This window comes from Bison bison, unplaced genomic scaffold (assembly GCF_000754665.1).
Source record: "Bison bison bison isolate TAMUID 2011002044 unplaced genomic scaffold, Bison_UMD1.0 scf7180017864526, whole genome shotgun sequence".
Classification (NCBI taxonomy): Eukaryota; Metazoa; Chordata; class Mammalia; order Artiodactyla; family Bovidae; genus Bison; species Bison bison.
In genome coordinates, this window is record NW_011495077.1 from 3,042,290 (window position 1) to 3,055,911 (window position 13,622).

Below are 13,622 nucleotides of genomic sequence, written 5' to 3' on the forward strand. Positions count from 1 at the left end.
CCGCCCGGCGCCCCTCCCGCCCGCGCCCGGGCCGCCAGACCCAGCCCGGCCGGGTTCCCTGCCCCGCGCACTCTCGGCCCGGCCCGGAGGAGACCGGGTCCCCACGGCCAACATCGCCCCTCCCCCCGGGACCCGGCGATTCCGGACCGTTCCGACCGTGGACTTGGACTGAGCCTCGAGAGCGTTGTCGCCCCGGGAGGACCGCGGGGCTGGGCTGAGCGGACCCTCGCGGCCGCTCCGGACGCCGCAGGTGCCGGAGCGCGGTCGTTCTGGGTCCGGACTGAGGTGTCCCGGGCGCCCACGGGTGCCAGCTCACTCTCGGCAGGGCAGAGACCACGGTGGAGCCCGGAGCCGGCCGATCTGGACTGGACAGAGCGGATCCCGGACGGTGCCGAGCCCGGGGAATACCGGGCGTGGGCTGAGGGGATCCCGGCGCCCTCCGATCCCTCCGACTTTGGCTCGCGCGCTGGGACCGGCCCGGCGTCGCCTCGGTCGCCCTGTGCCCGAGTCACCTGTGGCCTCGGAGCCCCGGACCCGCAGGAACCTTGCTCATTCCCCCCCACCGGAGCCCGGCGGGGGTTGACGGAGATTTTTCCGGCCCCCTTCCTTGGAGCGTGGAGGCCCCGCCCCCTCCCACCGCCCAGATGTCTCCGGTGGCGGCTCTGAGGACCTCCTTGAGGCCAGGGGCCGAAGGGTCCAGAGAGAGAAGCCCGCCCTAGGGAGCCTTGGGGGCCCCCAACCTCGTCTTGGGACTTGGCCCCCGACGCTGCTCGGAAGGAAGGTCGGTGCCCCCACCCTTGGTGAGTCCGATAGCGGAGTGGGGGTTCTGACGGAAGGCGGGGCTGGGGAAGGGAAGGTCCAGCTGGGAACGAGAGCACCCCCGGGGCACTAGGAGAGAGCAAGCAAGACTGGAGGGGCCCTCCAGTGAACCAGCGGGGCCAGGCCTGGGTGGGGGTGGCGGGAGCCAGGGCAGGGTGCCCCATGGCAGGCTGAGGACTTATGCTTTTAAAGCAGGGGCTCCCTCTTTCCCCTCTAGAGGAGGAGCTGTGCGCTAGAGCACCTGCCTCCACCATCCCTCCCCACAAAGGAAAAAAACAAGCAAACAAACAAAAAAACTCCAATCCCCAGCGAGGAAGGGTGCAGGCTCGGGTGAGGAGGGAGGCAGCGGCATTGCATTGCCGGCTGGTGCTGCAGCCTGGGAAGGCTGACGCCAGGCTCGCTCTCTCTGCAGGGGGCTGCCCTCCTCCAAGCCGGCTCCCTTCCCAGAGCCACCCACATCTGGAGCCCCCTTCACATCTGGAAGGCCCTGGCCACCATCCCTCTGCAGGTGTCTGTTGCATCTTGACACCTCGGCCTTTGCAATTGCCTAGGAGTTGTGAGGGGATTACTGCTGCCTTCTGTCCATCCCAAGGGCACCTTTTACCCTTAGTCCCTGCAGAGTCATCCCCCTGCCTCTGTGTCCAGCTCAGCATACCCACAGGCACTTCAAGTCCTGGAAGCCACTCCTGAGACCCACAGCCCCTCCCCCTGCCCTCCTGTGTCCTCACCTTGACCCCCTCAGTCAGCCTGTCTCCCTCTGGGTGTCCCATTCTCCACCCAGAGGTGGAGGAGTGGGGTGGTGGCAGGGGGCTGGGGCTGGGTGAGGGCCGTCCAGGGCCAGGGTGGGCTGGGGGGCCGTTAAGATGTGGAGCTCTGCCCGGCTGAGGGGGGCTCCGCGGAGGAAGACGCAGCGTGTGCTTGGCTGGGGGGAGCATGGGCAGGCCTGCGGCCACGTGGTGAAGGATGAACATTCGGGGCACCCCGGACCTCGGGCAGCCCAGTGACGACCCCAGCAGTGGTGGCGAGCGGGAGCGGATTCGACAGCGCATGAAGATGGTCATCGGGCAGCTGGAGGACATCCTGCGAGAGCTCAAGGAGGTGGCCAAGGAGCTAAGGGAGGTGAGTGATGGGCTGGGCAGCCCCTAGGCCAGGTATCCTGGGCCTGGCACCAAAACATACTCACATGTGTGTGTGTGTGCATGTGCATGCACACGTGCACGAGCAAAGCTGTATGCACCTGTGTCACTCTGCTTGGCACTTCCTTCTTGTTCTCCTTTCCCCACATCTGCTTTGCTAAAGATGTCACTGTACCCCACGGCTGGAGGGGCCTCCTTGATCCAGGGACTGCTTAGGCAGCATGTTGTGGGCCCATGGCTCAGAGCTGCCATGGTGGCCAATAAAAGACGGAATCCCACCACAGCCTCTTAGTAGAAGACAGTCTTCTGGGACCCAGCTGACCTTTGACCCCACCATCTGCCTCCCAGACGCTGACTGGCTTATAGAGGGCACTGGGAGAGCGTGGGTGGCTTTACTGAGATAGTCCCTACCACTCAAGTCCCAGCTCTGAGCGTTCCCTGGAGATCACACAGATGCTTAGAACCCTGAACCTGGAAAAATGAAAGCCGGCTTTGCCTTCTGTGCCCCGAAGTGGGTCTAGGAGCTGCTAGTGGATATCATTGTTCCTGTGTATGTTTCCAGGGGCAGGGAGCTCCTCTGAAGGACGCATCCGTGTCCCATGGTTCCAAATGGTTTGTTTTTTTTTTTTTCCGCCAAGGCTGAAAAGTCACCGAGAGATCCTGGTATGTGTATCCCTCTCTGCCTTTCTAAGCGGAGCCGGTTTAATTACCACTTCCCACATCGCCAGGGTAATGAGATTCACATGTCCTCAGCCCTGCCCCTTGGGCTGTGTTTGAGCCCGAAATGCATGACCAGCGTTCTGAGCTGCTGGCCTGAATTTGCCCGCTGGGTGCCATTACACCAGCCAGGTGGGCTTTAGGCAAATTTCAACTCCTTGTAACCAGGGTCCCTGCAGAAATGGCAGGGAGAGTGACTGAACTGGAGTTATGGGCTTGAGCTCTCCCCAGCCAGCTGTGTGGGGAAGATGGGGGTTCTCAGAGGGTTTGGAAGAGGAGGTGATGGTGGCAGACCCACTCCCGACTGTCAAAGTGGCATTCCAGCCTGGCCTGAGAACCGAGGAGCAGAGGGTGTTTGAAGGGAGTCATGTTCAGAGCAGAGGGGCTTGTAGAGATGCTGGGACAGAAGCAGAGGTTGAGCAGGGCAACCCCTCTACCTGGGGTCAGCCTAATGGAGCATCCTTTCTCAGGAGATAGGAATGGCTATTGCTGCAGACAGAGAGAAGTGGTGGTGCTTCTTCCCATGGACTGGGCTGGCCGCAATCTAAGCCAAACATCTTTGAGGAATAAGTCTGGAGATCAAAGACCAGGTGCCCCTGAGCAACCCCTGCTCTCCCAACCTCAGTGGTCCAGAGGACTGCAGTTCCCACTTTGACTTGCCCCCCCCCCCAACTTTCAGATGCTCTGTGGTCCCATCAGGGTCATGGAAACTATCCAAAGTCTCTGTCCTCGGCAGGAGGAGCATGGGACCTATGCCCCAGCAAGCCTGCTGAGAAAGAGCCAGGATTGACTCAAAGCCGGGAGGCAGCTTTGATATGCGTAGAGCCTCCTCCCAACTGAGCATCTTCCAGGCACCTACCTTCATCTTCCCCTGCTACGTAGCCATCCACAGTTTGAAGGCATCTCACAGGTCATCCAGACTAGCCCTGTTTGTTTGCTGTTGAAGAAACTGAGGCCAGAGAGGGACAGGGGCTTGTGTAAGGTCACATAGCCTACCAGTGGCAGAACTAAGCCTAGAACTCAAGTTTCTGATGCCTATGCTGGGGCTTCAGCAGGTGGACTAATGATTGTCTTTGCATTTTGACAGGGGCCTTCTAGAGGGGACACCTTATGCTCATGCTGTGATGCTCTGAGGTGTACCCTTTAGGGATGAGGCAGGGAGCTTAGAAGTGCGACAGTTCATTTGCGGATCTTTTATGTGTTCCTTACCAGCACACACACTCACCCGCTCCCATGTCTCAAACAACAGAGCTCCAGATTCCCAGGCTTTGCAGCCCAGAGGCCTGAGCTAGGATGGGGAGAGATGAGTCCCCACCCCCCATACACCCTGTAGGCCATGTGCCTCCACCCAAGACTTTGGCAGGTTGCTATGGCAACCAGAGTCTACCCCGTATGCCATTGCCTGCCCGCTGCCAATGGCACCCAGCTGGGAGAGGGGCCAAGCCTCAGAGCTCCCCCATCCCCCAGGCAGGGTCTGGACATGGGGTGATGAGCAGAGGAAGTGGAAGGCAGGCAAGGCTCTGAGAGGCCCAGACAGAGGAAGAGATGCCATAGCCGACTTCCTATAGGATGGGATTTGTCAGGAATGGGGTTACTGGGTTCGGGTGGGGTTTGGAGTAAAGTGTTGCAGTCCCCCTGCTCCCTGGAACCCATGATCTGTCAGCCTCTCCTTGGAAGCTCGGTGTGGCATTTTCCCTTGAGGGTGTGGGTGGGCCCAAGGTCAAGACAGTGGCAGACACTGGCTTCCTCACCTTATCACACCCTACTCCCCAGGCAGTACCAGCTCAGAGCTCACCAATGGGGTTCTCATGTCAGAGGGGGAAAGTACTTAGATGTGAAGACAAGATTCACAAGCAAGACTGCTGGGAGTAGCAGGAGATGCTGGACTAAGGAGCAAGGCCAGCAGAGAGAAAGGGCTCAGTTGTATCAACCTCTGTCATCCTCTCTCTGCTGCTCTCTTCACCAGCCCTGGACACCACCCTTCATGGCAGACTCTCTTCCCCTTCTTGAGCATACAGCCTGAAGTTCATCGAAAGATGAGGGACACTAAAGCCCTCCTTCCCCAGGCCCCTGAGCCTCAGTTTGCTCATCTCTGAGATGGGGATGATGATCATTTGCATCTCAGTGTTATCTTAGCACTTCATCGGGGTTTGGCATGGGGTAAGGGGGCCAACGTGCTTCCCAGATGGCACTAGTGATAAAGAACCCACCTGCCAATGCAGGTAGACATTGAGACATGGGTTCAATCCCTGGGTCAGGAAGATCTCCTGGAGGAAGGCATGGCAACCCACTCCAGTATTCTTGCCTGGAGAATCCCAAGGACAGAGGAGCCTAGGGGCTCGGGTCCCTAGGGTCACAAAGAGTCAGACATGATTGAAGTGACTTAGCATGCACACATGAAAGGGGGCCAACACCTACTCATTTCCCTAAAGGGTTTGGAGTTTCCCGTACTATACCTCCCCTACCCTGCCAAACCCTTCTGCAGCTCTCCCATTGGCCTCACAGGTGATGAGGAACAAGTTCTGTCCCATGAATGGGAAGAGTAGTTTAATGGACTGAGTGAGGTGAGGAATGTAAATGCTTTGAAAGCTAAAATTGTGCTGCAGAGAGATGTGATGGTCAATCTTTAATTAGCCCTCAGCTCCCCTAGGTTCCCCAAAACTCCAGAGTGCCAGGCCAGTCCCAGCGGGTTCTCTAAGCTCCTCAAAATTCTATGGATCTTACTTTAGAGATAGAGCACAGCCTCAGGGCCAAGATCATGGCTCTGCAGCCACATGTCTCTGGTTCAGATCCAACTCTGCCCCCTACCCAGCTGTGTAAACTTGGGAGAGTTACTTTACCTTGCTGTGCTTCCATTTTCCATGTAAATGAGGATAATGAATTTTACACTCCCCATCCCACTCCTCAGCCTCAGGGTTGTGATGAGAATTAAATGTGTATTACATATAAAGTACTTAGCAGAACGATGGGCACAAAACTTACTCCGTATTTGTTAGATATTACTAATGAAATATTCAAGCACTGGCCTGCTCCTTATTCCATGTATGGCTTTTAGAATCGCATCTGCTTCTTAGCTATCATCAGAGGTCAAAGTCAGGACCCTGACCTCCTGGCTGGCACCTTTATTACCTCCAACAGTGGGCAGTCCCACCCTTGTGCAGCAGGGAAAGGGGATAGAGAGTGACAGTGATGGGGATAGGAAGAGTGTTTCCCATAAGACGGCTGTTGAACTGAGAGCCAAAGGAAGTGAGGGTGGTATCTAGGGGATGAGCTTTCCAGGCAGTGGGAACAGCCTGTGCAAAGGTCCTGGGGAAGAAATGGGCTTGGTGTTTTCAGGATTAGCAAGGAAGGCAGTGCAGCTGAAGTGGAGTGAACTAGGAGGAGAAAAGCAGAAAGGTCGGTCAAACAGGGAGTCAGGTTACACAGAGCCTTGCAGGCCACGGTATGGAATATGGATTTTGTTCTTAGGGAGAATCCCACCTGCTCTCCAGGAATCTCCTGGTTGTATTTCTGGGTGGAGGTCTGCCTCCCCACTGCTCTCTCTCCCTGTGCTGTGCTTAGTCACTCAGTTGTGTCCAACTCTGCAACCCCATGGACTGTAGCCCACCAAGCTCCTCTGTCCATGGGGATCTCCAGGCCAGACTACTGGAGTGGGTTGCCATGCCCTCCTCCAGGGGATCTTCCCAACCCAGGGATCAAACCCAGGTCTCCAGCTTTGCAGGTGGATTCTTTATCAGCTGAGCCACCAGGGAAGCCCCTGCTCTCCCTGATCCCTGCCAACTGGGAACCCCAAAGGCCAGGGGTAAGGGCCTTGCCTTTGGCCTCCTGGGTGCTGAGCTTACCTTGAAGAGGTCCCTGGCCTCCTCCTCCTCCTCAGTTCTCCCCTCCCCAAGATGTCACTCAGCATATCGGGGTTCAAGGGTACTTATTGTGTTGATCACTAGTGTCTCTCACATCATCACTGACTCTTGGGTAGGACGTAGCTTAAGGGCACAGTTGCCCACTTTGGCCCGAACACCTCAGGAGGATGGAGGGGTGGGCACAAACCCTTCACAGCCAGGGGTGGTGGTGGAGGATCCCCCATCCAGTGTTGAAGGGGAACAAGCCCGGTGGTGATTGTGCAGTCCCCTGGGCAAGGCGCTGCATATGAGGTGGCAGGGAAGCCAAGGGCTGTGCAGGCATGAGATAAATGTGGCCCAGCCAGGAGGCAGCTGGAGCAGGAGAGGCTGGGGACCACAGAGCTGTGCCAAAGTGGGTCAGTTCCATCACCCGCAGCTCAGCAAGAATTGTGTGGATTTTTTCTTATTATTTTTTTTTTCTCACCTTCCTTTCCTCCCTTTTCCCTTCGAGCTCTCCTCCTCCGGACAGATTCACAAAGCTCCTTAGCCAGTTAGGCCAAATTGCAGGTTGAGAATCATGTATCACGGTCAACTCGCTCCCCACCCCTTTTCCCCAACTCCACAGCCCCCCAGGAAGACAATAAGTAACATAATCAAGAATTAAAAAATAATCAGTGATCATAAATAATGCAGAATCCCCAGTTATATAACCAGCTGCCCAGGGACCTGGGAGGGTAGGAAGGAGTAGCAGCTTGTCAAGAGAGTTGAAGAGACCAGAGGTGAGCGGGGAGGGGATAAACGGGTCCCAGGGCTCCCTGGGTCCTCAACCTGAGGCCTTAGGGAACACATTCATGCTTTCCGTGGAGAGGGGTCTCAACCAGCAGTGGAGGCGGGCTAGGGCAGGCAATGTTGGGATGTCTAAGACTGTGGAACTTTTTCTCATAAAAGAAGCCCCAAGTGGTTTTTATTAAGTCCTCTCTCTGAACTCATGCACTAGTCAAAAGCTGTGTCTGTAAAAAATGTGCCAATCCCTGTACTAAACTGGGGCTGCAGTGGTGGGCAAGACAGATCTAGTCCTGCCTCTCATGGGGCTTCCTGTCTAGTGAGGTCACAGACATCAGTCACATGTACACATAAAATGGTAGCAGCAAGAACTATTGAAAAATCAGGAGAGGTGCGGGGTGCTTTGAGATCCTTTCACAGGGAACCTGTCTTCAACTGGGGATCAGGGAAGACTTCCTTATGGAAGTGAGAGGGAATGAGTAGGAAAGAAAGGAGACATGCCAGGTGAGGCACAGAGGCACAAGTGAGTTCTGTGGAGTGAGTCGGGCTGGTGGGCCTGGCAGGGTTGGAGGCTGCTTGCTGGAGAAAACAGGACCTGTGATCAGATTTGGTGTTGGATTGTGTTTGGGAGGTTCAGGAGTTTGGGGAGCCAGGAAGAGCTGGAAGCAGATGAGTGATGTAGTCCTGGTGGCTGACTAGGAAGGTCCGTGGATGGAAAGGGAGCTGGACTGGAGGTCGCTGTCAGTGGGGAGACTGGATGGGTGCCAAGTTCAGGGGGGTAGCTGAGGCCATGATCAGAACATGGGTTGTGGACACCCTTAGGGACAGGGTTTAGGACCCAGCAGGTTTTGTCGCAGCCCTTAACCCTGCCCTTCCTATCTAGTGTTTACTCTTGCCCCCCATAGAGCAGGTGATTCCTGTTCTGAACTCCCATCCACCTCCAGTCTCAGCTCGACTCCTGGTCTCTGGGTCTCAGTTTCTCATCAGCAAGCACAATGAGAAAGGTGGTCTCAGTGGTGGCTCCAGGCCCTCTTGGCTTCAAAGGTCTGTGGTTCTGTGATTTCTATTTCTCTTTCCATTCTCTCTCTTCCCCTTTCTTTCCTTCTGTGTATATAATTATTTCCCTGCACTCCAAGATAATCCCACATTACATGTAGGCAAAATGATTATTAAATCTCAGAGAGAAATCATAGATTTCAAGACAGCCAAAGCAGAGAGGCGGTTAGCCTGGGACCTGCCCCCATTCCTGCCTTCCACACTGGCCCCATGAAATGAGGCCCCAGGGATGGGCAGCAGGGGTTGTGGACTGACCCGGGCCCCCTGCAGACCATCTGGGTCCCCACGGCATGTCACTCCCTTCCGACCCTCACTGATGTCATTCATCTGGTGAGTGTGACATGTCTCACCCGTGGAGCAGACCAAGATTTGCCTGTGAGGCTCAGCTATTTGACCTGTAGTATCTCTTCTCCTATACTGTCTGTAGACAGCTTTACTTGAGGGAACATAGGGGCCACCCGTGTGCTGCAGTTTGAAAGGTCTAATAATATCCCATTATTCTGCCACAGGCACTGGAAGTGTCCCTGTTACAGTGGCATTCCTTTGGTAAAGAGCTGACTCGAGTTTGCTCTCGGACCAGATGCCAGGGGCCTGGCCGTATGTTAGCACCCACAGGTGCACAGTGGATATTGGGGGTCTATGTTGTTCTTTGCACTCTCTGTGCATCAAGTCATTAACTCCTTACCAGAGCCTTATCAAGTAGGTACTACTAGAATTCTCCTTGGATGAAGACATTTAGGCCCAGAGAAGCTGAGTAACTGAGCTAAGGTCACCCAGCCTGTAAGTGGTGAGGTTGGACCCTGCGTCTGGCTTCAGAGCCCAGGTTCTTAAGTGTCTGTGCAGACTCTGCAGTTTAAAGCACATTCCTATCTATTGCATCTCTAATATCTGGTGAATAGAGGTGTGTCATCCTGTTTTACAGGGGAGGAAATGGGATATGGAGAGGGAAATCACTTGCCGCTCAAACTTCTTAGCCAAGATGAGGCAGGCTTGGGACCTGAGCCCAGCCCTCCTTCCCTTCTTTCCCTCCACTCTCCCAGAATGGAAGCAGAGAAGGGCATTCTGAAAGAGAAGGGGAAGGGCCCCAACCTGAAGGCCTCCTGGGCAGGGGGCTGGCAAGGGCTTCTTGGGCATGGAGACCGTCCTGATCTGAGGGTTCTAGGGCTCTTGCTCTGTGGACCCTGCATCTTCCTCACAGGGCATTAGGAACCCAGCTTCGGGGCCCGGCTTGGCCTCGGCCAACCCTGTGAGCTCACAGCCGAGTCATTTGACTCCAGATTCCTACCGTCATCCTCGCAACCTCAGGTAGCAGCAGACTCTCAGCAGCAGTGCTTGATCAGGGGAATCTAATTAGAGGGTGTGGCTGTCCCAGAGGCACAGGGCCTTTCCTGAGGGTGGCAGTGCCTGGGCTGCTATTTTTCGCCAGCTTAAATCCCCAGTCTGCTAGGCCTATTGCATGCATGTTCAGTTGTATCTGACTCTTTGGGAGCCCATGGACTGTAGCCCACCAGGCTCCTCTGTCCATGGGATTCTCCAGGCTAGAATGCTAGCGTGAGTTGCCATTTCCTACTCCAGGGGATCTCCCTAACCCAGGGATCGAACCTGCCATCTCCTGCCACTCCTGCATTGGTAGGCGGGTTCTTTACCACTGTGCCACCTGGGAAGTCCAGTCCACCACACCAGTAGTCCTCCAAGTCTGTTCCTGAACCAACAGCAGCAGGAGAACCATCTCGAAGCTTGTCAGATATGCACCTCTCGAGCCCCACCAGGACCTCCTGAATAGAACACTGGGAGTTGGCTGATGCACGTCTGGGTTTTTTGTCTGTTTTCATTAGAGTATAATTGCCTTACAAGGTTGTGTCATTTTCTGCTGTATGACAAAATGAATCAGTTATGTGTATATATACATCCCCTACTTCTGTGCATTTGGGTTTGAGAGCCCTTACCTTTGGGTTTGAGAGCCCCTACTCAAGGCCAGGGCTCCCACTAGCTCTCAGATGGGGCTTGGTTTACACAAAGGTTTCAAGGGGATGCTAGCTTCTCTGAGGTACAGGAGTCATTCTGGGCAGTGGAGGGCATAAGAAGGGGTGACCAGACTGGAGGATGGAGTTTATACGCATTGGCTGTCCAGGCCCAGAAATCATGGCAGCACTTCAGCCGTGTGCAGTGTTGCAGGGCTGGTGGGGGTAGGAATCTCAGGTCCCCAGTGACTGGTCTCTTGGGCCCGTCATCTATACATCCAGGCCATGATGATCTCGTGGGTGGAAAGCCTGACACGTAGTAGGTGCTCAGAGCTGGGAGATCATGTCACTTTTATCACCAGTGCCCCCAGAGAGCCCTAGGGCATTGGAAGCAGTGGCTTCTCACTGCTCCCCAGGAAGTTCTAATGAGGTTGGCAGGGCCGGGATTCTCATACCCCCTTGGTGTGACTGAAGCTGAAGTCCAGAGAGGTTATGTGAGTTACTCAAAGACACATAGAGCATTTGATGTCCAAATCAGGAACTTGGGTGTCTTTTTGCCCCCAGCTTTTCCACAGGCCTCTGCCAAGAGTTCCTTCCACCCCTAGTCTGGGGCTGTGGGAAGTGGGCATCCCTAGGCACTGACTCCCCCAAAGAGTGCCTCAAGTCGTCTAAGCACAGAGTCCTAGAACCTTACAGATGGAAGGAAACTTGGAGATAGATAAGCCACCCAACTCCCCGTTCACAGATTGAGAAACTGAGACCTAGAGAGGGAAAATGACTGAGCAGGTCTCTGGCGTCAGAGCCCCTGACTCCTGACGAGGCGGACACCCCACTGAGCGGACACCCCACTGAGCCGGGCTCCTGGCTGGCCATCTTCCCCCTGGCTTTTCTCTTGTACTTTGGAGCACTCACCAACCCTGCTCCTTGCCGAACTCCTAGCACATCCCTGGACAGCATTTGTCTTCAGTAAAGGTTTGTTGAATTAGGGACTTTTTTAGTTAATGAACTGACTGACCACTCCGACCCCAGGGAGAGAGCTCTGAGAGGGCTGGGAGCTGCCTCCAGGGCCTGATGACTCGTTGTGTCTGTCTTTGTCCTTGGGTCTCTGGTCCTTTGGCTTTGCTTTTGTTGTTGTTTTGCTGGCTTGGATTCTGGCCTGCATCTCCTCTCCTCCCCTTGCTCTGTCCTTTCCCTGTGTCTCTGCCTGGTCTCCCTTCCCCCCTCACTGTCTTCATCACCGATGTCTGTGCTGACCTGGCCTCGACGAGGGGCCATCCTGAGGCAGGGCCACCTGTACCGGGCAGGACCTGGTGGGTGCACTGACCTCTGCAGCCCGAGTGCATTTAACAAGCAGCTCTGGGCCCAGGATGGATGGTTTTCTTATTGCTTACCAAATAATGCTTGCTTTATTCCTTCCCCTACAAGCCAGGATTGATCTCCACTCATCAAGCAGTGGGGAAAGGGAGGAGAGAGGAGGCTCTGGGGCTATCTATGTAGGGGTGGGGTGATGGAGACCCATGGGGCCAGTTTCTGACCTGCTGCAGAGGCCAGTCCAGGATGTTTCAGAAAGCCTGGGCAGTCTTCTTGCGGTTTTCACATCTAATTTCCTCTCCGAGGGTGGGTGGGCTGCTCATCCTGCCACTGAATGGACTTGCTGGAATCTCTCAGCCCTGTTTCAAATGGTCCCCAGTCAAAGGAAGATCCAACTCTGAGAACTAGGGCTGCCCCCCAGAACAGCAGCTGGCTTTGGGGCAGGAGGGTATGTGTGTGAATGGATGGGGTGCAGGGCTGGAAGGCACCCTCCCTCTCCCAGAGGCACTGAGGAGTGGAAAAAGGCGGATGGCCCGAACCAGCTGTGTTAACCTTGGTCCAGCTTTGGCCCTCAACAGGGTGAGCAAACCTGTGAACTCAAGTCCACCTGTGTCCTGTAGGGTCATTAGCCAAGGCTGGGACAGGGCACACTCGCACCTTGGTGATGCTGGCCGCTCACTCCTCTCCCCTTGCCCGGCCAGGTGGTGAGCCAAATCGATAAACTAACCTCGGACTTCGACTTTGAACTGGAGCCAGATGACTGGACCACAGCCACTGTGAGCAGCACCTCCAGCAGCGACAAGGCAGGCGTGGGCGGCCCCTTTGACCTTGGCCACCTGGACTTTACGACGGCCGACATCCTCTCGGACAGCTGGGAGTTCTGCTCCTTCCTGGACATCTCCACGCCCTCAGACTCCGTGGACGGCCCCGAGTCGACCCGGCCGGGGGCCGGCCCAGACTACCGGCTCATGAACGGTGGCCTGCCCGTCCCCAACGGGCCCCGGGTGGAGACCCCGGACTCCTCCAGTGAGGAGGCCTTCAGCGCCGGCCCTGTGAAGGGCCAGCTGCCCCAGCGGACCCCGGGGACGCGGGAAAGGGTGCGGTTCAGCGACAAAGTGCTCTACCACGCTCTGTGCTGTGACGACGAGGAGGGGGACGGCGAGGAGGAGGCTGCAGAGGAGGAGGGGGGCCTGTCCCCGGAGCCTGCCCACACAGAGGCCCCTGCTGGCCCCCTCAAGCCCTCCCCGGCTCCCTACAAGCCCAGGCGCTCTCCTCTGACTGGACGCCGCTCAGGCCCCACCTCGGTCCCTGAGCAGACCCGCAGGGTCACACGGAATAGCAGTACGCAAACGGTGTCGGACAAGAGCACGCAGACGGTGCTGCCCTACACGGCCACCAGACAGAAAGCCAAGGGGAAAAACTAGGGCTGGGGAGGGGCTGGGGGGCGGTGGGCACATAGAGCTATAAATATATATATATATTTAAACAAACGCAGTCATAATAAAATTTTAAAATGCTAAGGATCCAGCCCACAGGCCCCAAGGCTTTCACAAAGCTCATCTTGGACACAAGATGCCTGCTTACCTCTTAGTTCCCAGGAAGCGTGGCCAGAACCACCCTCCCTTCCTTCTCACGGCAGGACCCCTGAAGGGGGCATCCAAATGTGTAGAAATGAGGAAGGGGAAGTCTGACCTGGGACCCCCACCCCCACCCCTGCAGAGCACGGTGGTGGAGGCTGGCTAACAGTCTGGGCCTTGCCCTGAAGGGGATTCGTGAGCAAGAGAAGAGCTCCCAAGCTGCAGGTCTGAGGCCAGGGCTCATGGTCAGTGATTCGGAAGAGACTGCAGGACCGAGGGTCTGGGGGTGGCGTCACTCCGGCTGGGCCCGGTCAGTCACACGCCTGTGCCTTTTATGCCTTTTACCCCGAGGTTGACTTTTGCTTCTCCTTCCCTTACCTGAGTGCATCCAATCCCGCCCCCTCTCCCATCTCAGGGTTGCCC

The 13,622-nt window shown here is 56.1% G+C and overlaps 1 protein-coding gene across 2 annotated transcripts; it reads left to right on the forward strand.

Annotated features, from left to right (window-relative positions):
* The first annotated feature begins 29 nt into the window (after positions 1-29).
* LOC104982058 (chromosome unknown open reading frame, human C15orf59) lies at positions 30-13,112 on the forward strand. 2 transcript variants are annotated; one of them, XM_010831374.1, is made up of 3 exons: positions 30-800; positions 1,232-1,938; positions 12,324-13,112. In XM_010831374.1, exons 2-3 carry the CDS (start codon positions 1,783-1,785, stop codon positions 13,044-13,046), a joined length of 879 nt encoding a protein of 292 aa, XP_010829676.1. In that variant the 5' UTR covers positions 30-800; positions 1,232-1,782; the 3' UTR covers positions 13,047-13,112. The 2 variants fall into 2 exon arrangements, with proteins under 2 accessions (XP_010829676.1, XP_010829677.1); XM_010831375.1 differs by having other exon boundaries at positions 709-781; positions 12,324-13,108.
* Positions 13,113-13,622: the final 510 nt, after the last annotated feature.

Coding starts and splice junctions, on each gene's coding strand:
- LOC104982058 (XM_010831374.1), top strand. CDS start 1,783: ATGAACATTCGGGGCACCCCGGACCTCGGGCAGCCCAGTGACGACCCC. Junction 1,939..12,323: donor TGGCCAAGGAGCTAAGGGAG/GTGAGTGATGGG, acceptor TTGCCCGGCCAG/GTGGTGAGCCAAATCGATAA.